The sequence below is a fragment of the Plectropomus leopardus genome, chromosome 9 (assembly GCF_026936395.1).
Source record: "Plectropomus leopardus strain MGB_pleo_1.0 chromosome 9, ASM2693639v1, whole genome shotgun sequence".
NCBI classification, from domain to species: domain Eukaryota; kingdom Metazoa; phylum Chordata; class Actinopteri; order Perciformes; family Serranidae; genus Plectropomus; species Plectropomus leopardus.
The window spans coordinates 35110648-35127923 of NC_142184.1; the positions used below are offsets into that span (position 1 = coordinate 35110648).

The following is a 17276-nucleotide window of genomic DNA, read 5'->3' on the forward strand; positions in this document are numbered from 1 at the left end:
CACTGAGGCGGGAACTGTGCATCAACACGGGGGGCACTATTCGACGGGATAACTCCATGGATCTATTCTAACTCACGTCGACACAACACCGGAAGTGCTGCTGACAGCTCACAGAGAAGTACGTTGCCCTGATAAACTTCGGTTTCACTTTTGCAGCCATGTCAGTGTTGTTTGTGGCACCAAAACGAGATGTTTGGTCGATAGCCCGTCTGAATTTAAGCACCTGGAAACCCCGCCGTCGCTCCTCATCCGCCTGAGTGCCAAGGTGAGCTGTTTGGGCTGAGCGGAGACTGCGTTTGGAGCATGTTGCTGCAGCTAGCAACGAGCTAACGTTAGCAAACACGGAGCTAGCTTGTGGTCGCGCTGTGAGGTTAGAGACCCCACTGTTACTCATTGACTACGCACTAAATGGACCTTTACCTGTTTAGTCTCAGTAAAAAAAACACTATTATCTCACTGAGTTAATGTGTTGCTTCAGAAATTAACCTAGCTGCAAATGATGTATAACGTTAGAAAGATAGAGGAGCAAGCTAACACGTTTGCCTTCTCACCAGAACTTGACCACCGTTAGCTGTTTACTTCACTGTGATAACAGAGCAGCTTTGTGTTTTTCCGCTTGAACACTGACGAATTTATTAACCTTTATTTTGGCTCTTGTATTTATATAAGTTTGAAGATAATGTCTTATATTTCTATATTTTTAGCTTGCATGCTAGTTTTATACATTACATTGTAGCATAAGGCACAGTTTTATATTTTACACACTTTACACACTCAGCACGTTATATATTTATCATTTATATATTCACATATTAGTGCTGATTGTCTATGACTTTATGTCTTTATATTTATATTTTTACACATCTACATACTCAGCATATTACACATATTATAACTTAAATATTCACATATTAGTGCTTATTGTTTATGACTGTATGTCTTTATATTTTTGCACACCTACATACTTAAAATATCATACATTTTCTAACTTAAATATTCACATATTAGTGCTAATTGTCTACTACTGTATTTCTTCATATTTTTACACACTTACTCAGCATATTATACATATTATGATTTAAATATTCACATATAAGTGTTAATTTTCTATTACTGTACTTCTTTACATTTTATTTTGTACACACCTTCATACTCAGCATATCATACATACATTTATTTTTATATTTTTTTATATTAGTTTGTTATATAAATTTAATATTTCTATTTTTACATACTTGTGCAGGTACTGATATCTGCTTGCTATAATTCTCTATTCTTGCATTAGAGCTGGACTGTAATGAACCACAATTAACCCCCCAGGGATCAATAAAGTATTTCTGATTCTGATTTACACTTGTCGTGTCTCCTCCGCAGCAGGAGAGCAGCTTGGTGAAAGAGGATGGATGGAGTCCGCTGGAGCACCACGAGGGCCCAGGAGTCTTTCAGCCGCTCCAAAACGGCAGCAGACACCCTGTCCAGGCTTGCCAGCTTCATTGCACGGGCAGACACAAAGCACACCCAAAACCAAAGGCAGCAGCCATCCCACTTACCCACATTTGTTTGTAAAGAATGTGGTAAGGCCTTCCCTTACACCACAGACCTGTTGCATCACCAGGAACTTAAACACACATTACCCAAGCCGCACCGCTGTCCCTCCTGTGGGCAGGAGTTCTCCCTGAGGTCGTCTTTGGAGCTACATAAGTGCAATCATGATTCTTCCCTGTGTGAGCGTTGTCACGGAGAGTCACGGCTGGGTTCTCCATGTTCTGCATGTAAGACGCGCAGCTCAGATCCTGGCAGGCTGCGGGACAAGTCACCTCATCGCCAGCCTCACCTCCCAGATAGCAGCCCTTACGCTTGTGCCCCATGTGGGAGAGGCTTCAGCCAGAAGCAGGCTCTGCTGCACCATCAGCAAGCTGGTTGTAGCGAACCGCCGTCCCCATCAGATGTAGTCGATGCAAGTAGCCTTCCAGACGATTCTCCACCTGTTTCTGAGGGAGACTCGACCTGCTCTGATTCTTCAGACACCCCCGGGCCCAGCAGCAGAGCTGTCAATGCGTGCCAATTCTGTTCAAAAACGTTTCGCACAGAGGTCGGATTGCAACGCCATGAAGAGAGCAGCCATGCAGAGGAGCAGCAGACGGCTCCACACAGACAAAGGACCAAAGGAGAAGGTGCTGTAAGGAGAAGAGAGACTACCAGTGTGAATGGAGATCTAATTAAAATGCCAAAATCCCAAAGGAAGCTTCTGAGCTGTCGCTCTTGCGACATGGTTTTCAGGAGCACCTCAAAGCTGTACATGCACCGAAAAGAGAAGCACAGCAGAGAGAAAATCATCATGAGAGAACCAAGGCAGGTCATCAAGAAGCGCAGGAGAGGAGGCATCTATCCGTGTCAGATCTGCGGCAAAGTCTTCGTCCATCATTTGTCACTTCGGGCTCATTACAGACAGCATTCAGCCTCAAGCTTCACCACATTTAAAAACAAAGTCCAGCCTGAAGGATGCACCACCAAAAAGTTAGCCGAAAATGGACCAAATCAAGTAAAAACCAATACAGCGGGAAATCCGACTGTTAAGGCTGGTCCAGGGAGGCCCAGGAAAGTGGCTAGAATAGAGAACAAGGTAACTGATCCGGGAAAGAGCAGAGAGGTCTCAGAAACAGAGGAGGAGGAGGAGGAGGAGGAGGAGGAGGAGGGGGAGGAGGAGGAGGAGGACGTAAAGGAGGAGGAAGAGGAGGAGAGAGAGTTTCCCTGCCCTTCCTGTGCAGAGGTGTTTTCTGTGCAGTCACAGCTGAGGGAGCACGTGGAGCTCCACCAGGCCTCGGTGAAGAGGAGGCAGTGCAGCGTGTGCACCAACGAGATGGACACCTGTAAGTGGCCTGGCTCCAAGCGGCACCGGCTGTACCACTGCGTGCCTTGCCAGCAGGGTTTCTCAGCACTGGACTCTTTCCTAGAACACTGTCAGGAGCACCTGAGAGTGCGTGTGGAGCAGGACAGCATCACAGAGAGCTACACACATCAGGCCAGCAAGGCCTGACGCCCAGTTTGAATGTCAGCAGAGATTTGCCTTTTTGCCTTGGAAGGGTCAGAGAGCGGAGTAATGAAGTCTTGATTGAGCATTCAGAATATTTGTTTCTGTACCTATACTGATGGTTTAATTTGACACATACCATAATATCCAGGTATAAATGAATAGTTCAGAGTTTTTTTTAAGTGGGGTTGTTTAGGGTATTTATTCACAGTCGGTCTGGGACGTACTAGATTGGAGAAGCAGACTGAAGTCCAAACACAGAAGCTAAGCAATGTACTGCTGTGGAGGGCGTTCAGCAGCAAAACTTATTTTAACTCTTTGTAACCTGGATGGACATTGGTTTTTCTTGGGCAAGTATTTAAACTTTTGAAACATGAGCAAAAAGGTTTAAATTTCTTCAAAAACATGGGAGAAGATAGTGATTAAATTGCAAGAAAATGGCAAAAGGTAACAAGAAAACAGACTAATGTTGAAAAAAGGAGACATGAAGAAATATTAGAAAATCATTTTTAAAAAGTAGTTGTCTAGATGTCTAGAAACTATATTTATGATTATTATAATTATATGTTCAAAATATGTTCCACAATATGTTTTCAAACTTTTAGTACTTTTCCGGGTCATTTCCTTCTTTGTTGTTGTGTTTTAGTCACCTAAAAAAATCAATATCAGTTACTGATAATACACTTTATTGAGAGTATTTTTACTGCTTCTGTTCCAACAGAAAAGCTGTCAACAGCTTCCCAAGCTATGTTCTCTGCAAAGTCACCAGACTCCATCGTGAAAAACATCAACTTTAGCTCACCGAACACAGGAGCTGCTGGTCTGCCACTGCTTCCATCAGTTAGTTTGTCTACGTTATTGTGGGACTTTGGTGAGTGTGAACTAACCCTTTTAAATGCCAAAGTCACACAACAACACAAAAATAGCTAAACGAGGCAGCAGTAGACTAGCAGCTTCTGTGTTCAGCAATGTAAAATTACAGTTTTTCTCAATGGAGTCTGGCTTTGCAGAGAGAAATATAACGGCTTAATTTCTCCTGGGAAATCACTGTCTGACATGAAGACAAAGCAGAGAAAATACTCTATTGCAAACACTCAAAGGGATTTTTTTCATTTTACAGGTGGGACTAATTTAGGGGATTAACCCTAGGAAACCTGTGCAAATCGGCTTGATTTCTTTCAAAAACATGAGTGGGGCAATGAATAGCTTAACAAGAAACAACCCTAAAGTTTGCAACGAATTAGTAAAAACTTACAAGGAAAGTACCTGAAAATTAGCATAAGAGGGGGGGTCCACAAACAAACAAACAAACAAACAAACAAGGAAATAACCTTCAGGATCTCTAAAGTGCTAAAGTTTAAATACTTGTGAAAAGTATGAATGCAGCAAAATAAAAACTGATGTCCATCCAGGTTACAAAGTTTTCAAGTAAGTTTTGCTGCTGACCCCTGTGGATTGCTTATATTTCATGTTGGACTCCTGCTTCTCCAAACTGGGGGCGTACCGACTGACATCTACTGTATGTCATATACTGTCGGTGGAGAAACGCCCCATACATCCCCTCTACAGAACAACTGAACTATCCCAAAATAAAGAATGAACTGTTAAAGGACCATATCAGGCTTTTTGCATGTTTAATTTTGCCGGAATCACATATACTTAACTGCCGAACATTTTCTAAATATCATCGTTCTTTTGAGATTTTCAAATCTCTTCTTTAGTCTAGGCAGCCATGTTTGTATTTCAGTAAAATATTTAAATTAGGTTTTTCTTAGGTCCATTACAGTGACCATTTAGTAACTTAACTTCTAACGTTACTGCAACTTTAAACATATTAAAACTGATATTTTAGTCTGTGTGATTTGAGTCCGTGTTGCATTAACAAGCTATGCTATTGGTGTGTGGGAGTATTCCATTTGTGTGCACCAAAAATGACAATTTTACAAATTCATAGTCAGTTTCAGCAACAACATAAAAAACATGGCAAAGCTTCGACTCTACATAAAGCCAATGGGCACACTGTAATGGATTGTCCGTGTCCAGCCAGTCTACAAGTTGTTTTTCATACTTTATTTCAATACATTGAAGTCAGTAGCAGCCTGAAAAGTTGGGAAAAACATGCAAAAAACCCAGTATGCTTCTTTAACACTTTGAAACCTGAGCAAATTGACTTGATTTCTGTCAAAAACATGGGAAGAAGGCAATGAGCAACAAAAAAAAAAAATGACCCAAAAATTTGCAAGAAAGTGCAAGCCTGGAATTTTTAATAACACATAGAAATTATAATGAGAAACTGCAAAAATTGTAATAATGTTGCAACATAATTTTAAATATGTAGTTATGGTAATTATAAATATAGATTTCCCCCTAGTTTCCTTAATATTGTTTCCTATTTTTTTCTCTCTTTTTTTCCCTAGACATTTACCCCAAGCTTTTTTAAAAATTCAGTTTCTAAATCGACTTATTTCTTGCAATTTGAGAAACATTTAGCACTAAATTGTTTATTAGTCAATATTTATTTGTTGTCTTTTTTCCCATTTTTCGAAAGAAATTACATGGGGGTTTAAATACTTGTGAAAGGCATCTGAATACAAGAAAAGTGATGTCAGTCCAGGTTTCAAAGGGTTAACAGACTCCACTCTGTTTTACTGTCTCTGATGCCACGGTTTGGTATAGATCAGGACCATGTTTCCCTCAAACACCCTGAAGCTAAGATAGTCTTAGCCCATAGACTTAATATGGGACTGAGATCATGTTAGTCTGAAGGTGCTTTTTGGGAAACGAGGCCATGTGCACCACCATGATATGTCTTAGCCAAAGCTCTGCCAGAGAGATCGTGTTAGCCAGTCTATTTTTACACCAGACATCTGGAGTGCTTCAGCTCAGTGCGAACAGATATGTCTCCTGCTGTATTTTATTTGTGTTCTTACAATATTGGCAATAATAATTCACAGATTGGTGGGGAATCTGGTGTGTCTCTTTCTGGATTGTCAGGGTTTTGTTTAAATCTGGGTATTTGCATTGAGTTTGTAGCGCTGCTTCATTAGTGCGCTGGTTACTAATTGCTGCCCTAAGGTATGAATGAAATCACAAAATATGAAATTCATTACCTGTCTTAAAGCTGGCATGTACTGAGGTGATGTTACGAAGCTATGCAAACAGATACCCTGATGGCGGCCCCGCTGTCTGTGATGCTTGATAAGTGCGTTTTGGTGAATGAACAAGGATCAACAGGAGGTTGCTGGGAGTTGTTTTTTTTTTTTTTTTTCTTTTTGTCTTAAGGATTTTCAGCTACTGTTTTCAAAGTTCTACTGTGAAAATGTTGAAATGATTTAATAAGTTTTGAAACTCCCACTTTTTCGAGGTCTTTTGTAAATTGGTTTATGGTTCTTAATAGATATCATAATTAAAATAATTCTCTTTTTTTTTGTCAACCAACTCGCATTTTTCATACTTGAAACTGTGTCATCTTCGTTAATCCTTCGAGACTGTTTGGCACATTTTACGTGTCTTTCATTCTTTTATTTTTGATAATATTGGCTGTGTCCATGCATATGGCAAACATTTGTATTTATACATTGTATTTTTGTTTTATCTTGAAAATTTCCAGCTCAGCTTCTACAAAAAGTCTAGAATACACTATGTAAACAAAATCGTTACATTCACAGTTACATGACATCACATGACAGTTAAGTGCAAAAAATGCGTCATTGAAACCCATTTAAACAGCAATTTTTGACCCCACGGCCATCAAAGTATAAAAACGTGCATTATAGTATTTCTGGGTGTCATTCTGGGCTTTTGACTTGGAATAAGTCATTTTTACCATTTTCCACCTGATGAGGGTTTTTTTAACCATATTTGGCATATGGAGAAAATACATTTTATTTCCACTAGGTGCGCTGTCACAATCAATATTGCTTCTAATCTATATATTATATATATTTCTGTCCATGACAAGAAATTACTAAATAAAACATACCCCTCCTGGCCTCACGAGGGCGCTGTGCGGCCTCAATGGCTGTAAATCCATGGTGGAAGTTTAGCAGAGCACTTCCGGTCTCGAGCGCACGCTTTCCTTCCGCGGGCTTGTGAAACGACGCTTGGACGATAAACCGTGTCGGCTTTTCGAAAATACAGACAAAATGAGCAAAGCGCATCCACCGGAGCTGAAGAAGTGAGTTGTCTGGCTCGTTTAAATGAACTTGTACTCTGTAGTTTCATCATTCTATATATATTTAAAGATTGAGAGCGTACCGCACAGTTACCCTGCTACATTGTTTGCTATGGAGAGCTAACATCAGCTAGCCTGTCTGACTGTTAGCAGTGTAGCTATCATATGTTAGCCTCTAATGTGCGTTTATCTCATTATTCTTTCTCCAGGTTCATGGACAAGAAGCTTTCACGTGAGTATTGTTAGAAGTTGATCATTCAAACCCACTCCGACAGCCCGACTTACTGTAACCATTTAGAGAGGAAATTCTCCCAAACCTGGAATCCCAGTATTTTATTTCAGTGGTTTAGGGAAGTCCAATTTACATACCTGGAAACGAGCAGAGAAATAAGTCTTAACTTGTGATGTTAAGTATAAAGTTTGGAGTTGCTCCATAGACAAAAAATGGGACTCTGAATTTGTGAGTGTTAGTTTTCTATTTCATACCCAAATCAGCAGGATTCCTGCAGGTCCTTAAAACGTTTTAAAAGGCATTGATGAATTCATTCATCTACAAATTATTAAGGTTAATTGGTATATAGCGACTTAATTGCGTTCTTTAAAAGTCTTAAAAATGCTCAGACAGAGGATGTAGAATTTTCTGAGCTTTTCTTTCCTGATGTTGCATTGTGAACTCAAAATAATTGGTAACATTTTGTTTTGTGTTTTAAAAAAATCTATTGTAGAACGAGAAACAGGAGATCGTCCAGAAAAATGAAGAATTGACAGATATTCTGTTAGATACCTATCATATATAATAGATACCTTATTATAATATGTTCATTGTCTTCCATGTGTTCCATTCTAAAAAAGGGCTATTTTTTTCAACATTTGACATAGATCACTTCAGTTTTTAATAGACAAAAAAGGCTTGTTGATGTTACAATAATTATTTTGGCAAAATAAAATGGTCTTTCAGTTTTTGTTTTTAGAAAATTTGTCTTAAACTTAACTGTGGGTGGCTTTAAAAACTCTTAAATCTACCTTGCCTTAAGCTGTAGGCAGCCTGTGAGCTTTATTCTGTCGTTGTGTTCTCAGCTCTGAAACAGAAAATGTTCCCACACACTTAGAACATTTCTCTGGCTGCTCTCAGTGTTATCTGAACATCTTTCACCTTTCATATTCATGGAGCAGCTCCACACTATATACTCTGTGACATCACAAATTTGGGTTTGAGTCGACTATTTTATATTTTTGGACCATAGTAATAACATGTTTAATTTTGAAAGCGGTTCGTAGTAGCACTTATGAAACATGTTTCATGAGGGGGGGCAGTTAGGTATTGCTTTTGCCACACCTCTGTGTAAATTTATGAGAAATTATATTCATTAATCCACTATCTTTTTATTAGGCTGAAATCACAAAAGCTTGATTGGGTCCAGTTAGATATTTTAGAGGACCCCTTTATGTTTCTGAAAGATCTTTTATGTCATTAGGTTGTAGAATGAGTGTTTGTCATTATATATGAAGGCTTTGTTTTGTTTTCTGGAGAAGTAAATGCTGTCCTATGGTACAGTGTCAGTGTGGTAAAAGAAACTGGAAGCTTGGCATCAAAATGTGTGCAGATTCAACTATAAACAGGCTCCTGTTTCGGTTTCGAGTGCACTTTTAGTCCCATATCAAGGTGATATTAACAGGCGTGTTTCTGAAGCAAAGATATTATTTAAACTGGAAGACTAGTCTGGTTAACACGGTTAAAAGTGGATCCTTGAAAGATGAAAGCAAGTTGGACTTTTAACCTAAGAAGTAATGGAAATTAAACCTAACATGCAAGATTCCTCACTGATTCCTTCTGTTCTACAGTGAAGCTGAATGGAGGCAGACACGTGCAGGGCATCCTGCGCGGCTTCGACCCCTTCATGAACCTGGTCGTGGATGACTCTCTGGAGATGGGCCCAGGAGGACAGCAGAACAGCATCGGCATGGTGGTCAGTGTCTGGACTGGTTTATTGTCTTTTTTTTTTAATTATCGCTATTATTGTCATAAGCTAAATCTGGGGACAGAAACGTCCTCAGAATTACACTGCACACACACACACACACACACCCATAGTGAAAATGGTCTTTAATGCAAGAATCTTTGCCATGTAAATGGTCCCTAAGGGGTCTCTGACAGATGATAAAAATCTTCGACTTTGAGGGGGTGGTCCCACTGGACGACGCTATAGAATTACTAATGTTAAATATCTCTGGAAGGCTGCATCTGAGAGACTTAACCTTCGGTGCAGAGAAGCCATCCTGCTGTTTAAACAAGGGCTCAGTTGCTTTTGTAAAATTAAATAAATAATGGTAAATGAATGTCAGTCAGTCAGTCAGTCATTTTCTGTAACCGCTTGTCCTCGTAAGGGTCGCGCGCGGGGGGGGCAATCCCAGCTGTCATCGGGCGGAAGGCAGGGTACACCCTAGACAGGTCGCCAGACTATCACAGGGCCGGTAAATGAATGTCACCTTTCGTTATCGATCCATTTTCTGATAGAAAAGTTTGAGTTGAAAAGTGTTCAACTTTGGCTAAAATGTGGGGAATTTGGTCAGACAATCGCATATTGACCGACCAACCAGAGGGTGTCAGCACTCAGATCAGCGCGCGATCAGTGTGTAGTTACACACACAAAACAGGAGAAAAAAGGCTTGATGCGTAAATATACACTTCAGCTCACAGTTCTCATTTAGTATGGGTAAGTGTGAGCCCTTACATGGTTTGTGAAGATGTCTGGATTGATTTAAAATCAGAGCGTGTTTCCCCTGTGAGCCAGGGTTCACACCATCTGGTGACAATGGGGAGCTTTATTCTGAAAAATTGAGTGTTCATTTTAATTTTACAGTGAAATCTGTTGGAAGTCCTTTAATGCAGTGTGTTAAGTCTTACGTGTTCTCATTTCTCCCAGGTCATCAGGGGAAACAGCATCATCATGTTGGAGGCCTTGGAGAGAGTATGAGAGGAGGCGGCTGCAGATGAAGAGGAGAACGATCCACACCTTTTTTTATTACATTCTGTTTTCTCTTTTAGTTACTTCTGTGTTTGAAAGAGGCAAATCAGTTGTGTGTTTTTGTAACATGTCTGCCTGGTTTCCATTGAAAAAGATGTTTTGTTTGGATATATTTTGATCTTGTGAATAAATCTGTTTTTCTTTGTATTTTGCACCTGTGTGCTGAGTTTACTTAATGTAGTATATTAAATGACAGGTTATTTACTTTAGGCTACAAATTCTCCATGGAGAATGTAAAGACTGGCCACGCAATTAAGGACTGGGCACCATCTTTTTAGGTTCATACTGTTACCAAAGTGTGCGCAATCAGTCCAAAAACAAGATTAAAAAAAAAAATTAACATGACATCAACTTCATTCTCTATCACTTACTGTGGCCCACAGGCAGATTAGTGACAAAATGAACACAGCACTAAACATGAGGATTTGGTCAAACATTGAAAGCTAGTCAGGTAAGAAGGTGAGAAATAAGCAATGAATTAGAATTAATAAGCAATGTGATCAGTGCTGTCTAAATTCCCAGTTTGACTGTTTAACCAAATTGACAGTTAATGGCATGATTAATAACCTGATAATTTTGCTTTTCTGAAGGATATTGAAAATTATATGAAACTACTTATTGATTCAACCTACAAAAAAACTATCAAAACACTTAAAATTTGTGTGTCTCACAATATTCAAAATTCCAACTTAAATCCTCTAGACCCAAAGCAATGACCAACTTGATGAGAAATGTCCCACAAATTGTGAGAAATTAGTTAAAGGTGACAAGAAAATGCCCCAAAATTTCTTCCTGACAAAGGGGGGAGGATTATTAGAAAACAGTCAAAACATTAAATTACAGAAGAGAAATGTCCAGAAAATGATAAATGATATTTATAATTATTATAGTTATATATTTAAAATTATTTTAGAATTTAAAAAGTACACACACATATATATATACATATGTATATATATGTATATACACACACACACACACACACACATATATACATATGTATATGTATATATATGTGTGTGTGTGTGTGTGTGTGTGTGTGTGTATACATATATATATATATATATATATATATATACAACTTTTTTCTGCATATTTTCAGGTAATGTTCTTGTGACTTTTTAATAATTTTTTGCTTATTTTTAAGCCATGTCTTGTTACGTTGCTCATTGCCCCATTTCCTTTGTTTTTGAGAGAAATCAAACCAATTTGCTCAGGTTCCAAAGGGTTAAAGGAGTCAGGTCAGCCTCAGCGGTTAGGCTGTAATGCAGCGCAGGAACAACAGAGGGAGCTGTCTGAAGGACACACTTCCTCCTCAGGTGGACTTTTATTTTGAAAGCCGATTGTCGTCATCGCGGAGCACGCGTCTTTACGTTGCATGTCGTAGCCGTTTGACGGTATGTGGAAAGTAGCAATGTCGGAGGAGGTTGGGAAGGCGCTACAGTCGGTAGTGGAGCGGGTGAACCAGGCGGCGGCACGGCGGCCCAAGGTAACTGCCGCCCGGGAGGCTTCGCTCCGCGGCCCCGCTGCCCGCGCTCCACACTCGGGCTCCGAAAAAGTCGTGCTGCGGCAGCACGACTCGTTATGTAAGGCTGCCATACACCTCAACCTTTGGGTGGGAGTCCGTCGGGCTTGTGGCAGCACTTTCATAACACCATGCATGCTTATTGGTGGCAGCAACACACGCGCGTGGGAGCAAGATCAAGCTTATATATATATTCTCTATCTGCACGCGCGCTGCTGCACAGAAATGATGCTTGAAAACACGATTTGATAACTGGCATGTTGGTAGGCACCAGCACGCTGCTGATCTCTTCACATCACAGCTGTGTGAAAGAGGTCCACTAGTGATGATGACATGTTCATCTGGAGCTCCCCTTTTTAAAGTAGCATCAAGGTTGATATGTAGGTCAAAGCATGCAGGAATAAAAAGCATCATCCAGATGTCTGCTGACAATCAAAATTATGAGTGGAGCTGAGTGCATGACATCATATAACAGCAGCAACAAGAAACTGTTATTTTGATGATAGTTTTGCAGGATGTAGACAGAGCTGAGTCACTGTTGTAACATGCTGCATCACACACTGCCCCTCTCTGCTGATCCACATCAAACATCAGCATGTGCTGTCCCTCCTCAGACACTACCGGCAGTGCCACCCCGCCTCGTGGCTGTCAGCAAGACCAAACCCCCAGAGATGGTTGTGGAGGCTTACAGACAAGGGCAGCGCGACTTTGGAGAAAATTATGTGAGTATAAAATGCTGTTGGTGGTGTGCATCACTCCAAACTCTCAGAGTGTCACTGCATGAACTCAAAAATCTCAAAGGAATAAAGGATGGAAATAATGCAGAGACTGACCTCATTCTCTATCTCCACACCAGGTTAATGAACTTGTGGAAAAAGCTTCAGATCCTGTGGTAGGTTTACACAGGGTTCCTACGGTCTTGGGGAAAATTAAATATGCCCTGAACGTTTTGGGAAATCACTGAATTTTGTTCACAAACCTGTATGTAACACATGACGTGTTCAAGGACTGTAAAAAATTTGAAAATCCAACAGTAATTTCTGTTTTTACAGTTACTGACTGTGATGTATGATGTCTTTTTTTGGGGTGATTAAAAAAAATGCTTTCCAAACCCGAAAGTATGTCTTCTATAAAAAAAGAAAAACAAGTAGGAAAAATCACATTTTTTTCTTTCAAAATCATCAAAACATTGTAAACAAAAAAAGCCATTTTTAAAAATAAAAATCGCTAAAATGTATTAAATAAAAGCTATTGCCAAAAAAACACCTGGCACTTAATTTTTTTAAATTGCCATTTTTTTCTTGAAAAATCACCAAAATGTTTTGTATTTAAAAAGAAAATTCCAAAAAATTAAATAAAAAACAAAATTGAAAAAACACCCTATTTTTTAATTGCCAAACATATTTAAAGTAAAGAAAAAAAAATGCCTTGGAAAATGGAAATTTACTGGTAAAAATATGTATGAACGCTGTTTAGAATATTTTATAGCTAGAAATGACTCTTTTTTTTCTCTCACCTCAGTCTGTGACACATTTCTCTTTCCTCCATTAAGATTCTAGACTCATGTCCAGAAATCAAGTGGCACTTCATTGGCCATCTACAGAAGAACAATGTCAACAAACTTTTGGGTGAGTGATCGCCACCCCTCTTCCTCGAGCTGTGTGTTAAAATGCCCCGCGCTGAGTCATGGCTTTCTGTTCCCAGGCGTGCCGAACCTGTTCCTTGTGGAAACGGTGGACTCGGCAAAACTGGCTGACAAGGTCAACAGTTCATGGCAGCGCATCAGAGGAGCCAGCACCCAGAGGTTAAAGGTCATGGTGCAGATCAACACCAGCGGAGAGCAGAGTAAGAGTTGATTTCATCGCTTTTTCTTCTGGTGTTGCGACACGATCACAGTTGATATGAGGAAAAGTCAGTCGTATCAACACAGCATGTTATATGTTTGTTGTAGGTAAACACGGCCTGCCACCGGAGGAGACGGTGAACACAGTCAAACACATTGTGTCCCAGTGCTCCGCCCTGGACTTCTCAGGACTCATGACCATCGGACGCTACGGCTACGACCTCACCCTGGGCCCCAACCCAGATTTTCAGGTACAAAACAACAAGAGAGGTGGACTACGGTGATTTTAAGTCACAAATCTGATGACTTTAGACTCAACACAATAAAAAAAATCATTCACATACATGTCTTATGAATGTAGACTTTATGTTATTACGTAAAACGGTGGATAAAATATGTAGTGAAAAGGATATATTTCTTAAGGATTCTGCGTTTAACAGCATTGAAACAGACAACAAGAAATTGGCTTAAAAAAACATGTCCCTTAATATATAAATGGAGACAAACAGCTCAACAAATATATCAAACACTTGACTTATACAATGAGGGGACACTTAAAACTATTAGTTTTATTTGTTTGTCTTAGCTTTCTATGCTTGATAGAAGAACTTATGCACGCATGTGTATTTATGTACACAGAGAAGTGTATGTATGTGTGTGTGTGTGTGTGTGTGTGTGTGTTTCTATATATATGTGTGTGTGTGTGTGTGTGTGTGTATGCATGTATATTTTATTTTATATTACTTTATAATTTTTCTAAATATATTTTCTGGTTTAAAAAGGAGACAATAACAAAAAGAGGAGTTTTGATGTGCTGTTGGTTCAAAACAGTTTCAATTGTATCAAGAGTGTATTACTATAACTTTTTGTAATCAGTGGCAAAAACTGACTGATGTTTTGTTGGTTTGCAATACTCTGGAAAAAAAAGGAGGAGCTTATGGATTCATAAAATACAGTAGGTAGACTTTTAAAGATGAAAGATGATCTGTGTCAAGTCAAAAATAATAATTTCAACCTACTGCTAACAGTGCAACTACCTTTGTCAATTTTTGTTAACGTGACTGTTATTAAGATGAAGGCTGTCACTGGGTGATGTCCCTATTCTCACTGTTTATGTAAAAACAATGCTGTCGTCACTACACAGGTTATGTAATAATAGTTATGTATGACAAGATATAATGACAATAAAAGTATTGTAAAGAAATGTATGTCCCTGTAGATGCTGCTGAGTCGGAGGCAGGAGTTGTGTGACAGTCTGAAGCTGCCTATGGAGGAGGTGGAACTCAGCATGGGCATGTCTACAGACTTTGAACACGCGGTGAGTATCAGTCTTCAGCAGAATTTATCAACTCTTTCTAAGTACAAATATGGAAGCAAAAAATAGCTGAAATGAATTCCCAGTTTGAATTCTTTGTTGGGTAATATTTTGTATTAGTTGAGTGTCCAGTATTTTAAAACATATTCAGTTAGTTTAAATTCAGTTCAAGTCAGAAAACTGTAAAAAAGAAAGTTTGCTCGGGCCAGTGGGTGGATTTAGCCAGTGGGTCATGAACTTTCTCATTTTCTAACCCAGCTAACAGTACACTAAAATACATTTCTAAAAGCATTTAAGGCAGTCTAGATTTATATTTGATCAGTGCTGCCTAGTTTGACATGAGCAGTGTGACATGATTGCTCAGCTTTGATGGTGATTTTTGTTTAGCCATGTTGGACTGTTGCAAATGCCGTTAGAAGCACTACAAGGAGATGGACGTGGATTTTCCATGTACTACTTTAAGGACATTGTGATAGTTTCAGCAAATATGACAAAAAAAACAATTGTATGGAAGTTACCAACGACAGCTTTAAGACTCTTGCTGTCGAATGTGTTCACTGAAGTTTTTTCTTGTGTTTATATGTGTGTGCTCCAATGTACTGAAGATCGAGGTGGGCGCCACAAATGTGCGAGTGGGCAGCATCATATTCGGCAACAGGGAGTACCCCAACAGTGCAGCAAACACTCCAAACCCCAGCCCAGCTCCCAGCCCGGAGAAAACAGCCAAGACGGTGTCAGAGGAGGCTGCCAAGAAGATGCAGCACCTCACTGTGTCTGAACACTAAGATGAGCGTCTCCTCCTCTTAAATACCTTTAAGAAAAAAAAAAAAGAAAAACTGTCTCCACATGCAAACTGAGTAGAGCAGTGAGGCAGATCGTTTCCACAGAGCCATGTGGAGCTAGGATTGCAAAGTCCTTGCCTAATTTTAAAGTGTAATTGCCTAATCCTTACTTTTTTGTGTGCCCTTCTTGCTCTTTTAAGCATTAAAAAGTGGCATTCGGTACAGAACTAGTTCAACCTTTTTTAAAAGTAGTGTGTTACTAACCTATAGTGCTCTGACTTCCTTTCCACAGAACTCTCTCCTACAAGATAACTGGATACAAGAAAATCAACAACCCCAATTCCAAAAAGTTGGGACACTGTAAAATGGGAAAAAAAAGCAGAATGCAGTTTGCAAATATTTTTTAATCTATATTCAGTTAAATACAGTTGAAAGACTAATATACTGTGTATATATATATATATATGTGTGTGTGTGTGTGTGTGTGTGTGTGTGTGTATATATATATATATACATTCATTCATTGCACATTTCCCATTTTTCTATATTTTCCTATTCTTGCTTGATATATGACCTCAGTTGCCCAACATCCTGGGTTCTCCGTTGTCGTATTTTGCGCTTCATATTGGACCGCACAGTTTAAATGGGAGACAGGTCTGGACTGCAGGCAGCCTGGTCAATATCTGCACTCTTTCAGTATGAAGCCACACTGTTGAAAACCTTCTTGCTGGAACATATCAGGACATCCCTGAAAAAAAAAGTATCTGGACGGCAGCATGTGTTGCACCTAAACCTATATGTACCTTTCAGCATTCATGGTGCCTTCACAGATATGTAAGTTACCCATGATGCCATGGGCCCTAACACACCCACATACCATCACATATAGTGGCTTTTTACTTAATACTTGTAATTTTGTGTGAAGAAACATTGTTCTTTAGCTGTTGGGCTCTTTGTCCATGCAGTTTTTCAGGAAGTGGTGAGCTTTGCATTGTAATTGGAACAACTGAGCCTTTTGAGGTTGCCTCTTTCATACCTAATTATGATCCCTAAATACTAATCTGTGACCAGCTGACCTGTTTACCTGTATAAGGTTCCAAACAGGTGTTTTTTGATACTTTCCCTTTTTTGAAATGTGTTGCAGGCATCAGATTCAGAATAAGTGTATAATTGCGAAAAAATGAAGTTTATCAGTTTGAACATTAAATATCTTCTCATAGTACTGTATTCATTTAAATATGGGTCAAAATGGATTCACAAATCATTGCATTCTGTTTTTATTTATGTTTTACACAGCGTTCCAACTTTTTTGGAATTGGGGTTGTACAACCATTGCAAAAATGGTGAAATAGAAAATGATTTCACAGGGGATTGTGAGGATTAGTTTGGATTTGTTGTGCCATCGTGATATTTTCTACCTTTCCAACCCTACATGTGACAGTGCTGAAATGTGCTTGATTGTGTACAGTGTCCCACAGATCAGGAATACCACGCAGTGCAATGTACCGTTTTTGTTGTACAGATGAAAGAAAGACTTGATTTAATAAATCATTTATCCCTTTATAATGACACATAGTATT

General features: G+C 39.3%; 3 protein-coding genes across 6 annotated transcripts; all 3 read left to right on the forward strand.

Annotated features, from left to right (window-relative positions):
- The first annotated feature begins 66 nt into the window (after positions 1-66).
- On the forward strand, positions 67-6465 carry LOC121947474 (uncharacterized). Of its 4 annotated transcripts, none has more exons than XM_088082627.1 (2): positions 67-370; positions 1375-6465. In XM_088082627.1, exon 2 carries the CDS (start codon positions 1400-1402, stop codon positions 3035-3037), a length of 1638 nt encoding a protein of 545 aa, XP_087938753.1. In that variant the 5' UTR covers positions 67-370; positions 1375-1399; the 3' UTR covers positions 3038-6465. The 4 variants fall into 4 exon arrangements, with proteins under 4 accessions (XP_087938753.1, XP_087938751.1, XP_087938752.1 ...); XM_088082625.1 differs by having other exon boundaries at positions 68-265; XM_088082626.1 differs by having other exon boundaries at positions 68-265; positions 1378-6465.
- A 607-nt stretch (positions 6466-7072) lies between these two features.
- Positions 7073-10378, forward strand: snrpg (small nuclear ribonucleoprotein polypeptide G). The gene is made up of 4 exons (XM_042482464.2): positions 7073-7208; positions 7415-7437; positions 9048-9172; positions 10130-10378. Exons 1-4 carry the CDS (start codon positions 7177-7179, stop codon positions 10178-10180), a joined length of 231 nt encoding a protein of 76 aa, XP_042338398.1. The 5' UTR covers positions 7073-7176; the 3' UTR covers positions 10181-10378.
- A 1169-nt stretch (positions 10379-11547) lies between these two features.
- Positions 11548-17267, forward strand: plpbp (pyridoxal phosphate binding protein). Its single transcript, XM_088082636.1, has 8 exons — positions 11548-11720; positions 12371-12478; positions 12613-12648; positions 13309-13384; positions 13461-13601; positions 13708-13850; positions 14819-14917; positions 15520-17267. Exons 1-8 carry the CDS (start codon positions 11631-11633, stop codon positions 15697-15699), a joined length of 873 nt encoding a protein of 290 aa, XP_087938762.1. The 5' UTR covers positions 11548-11630; the 3' UTR covers positions 15700-17267.
- Positions 17268-17276: the final 9 nt, after the last annotated feature.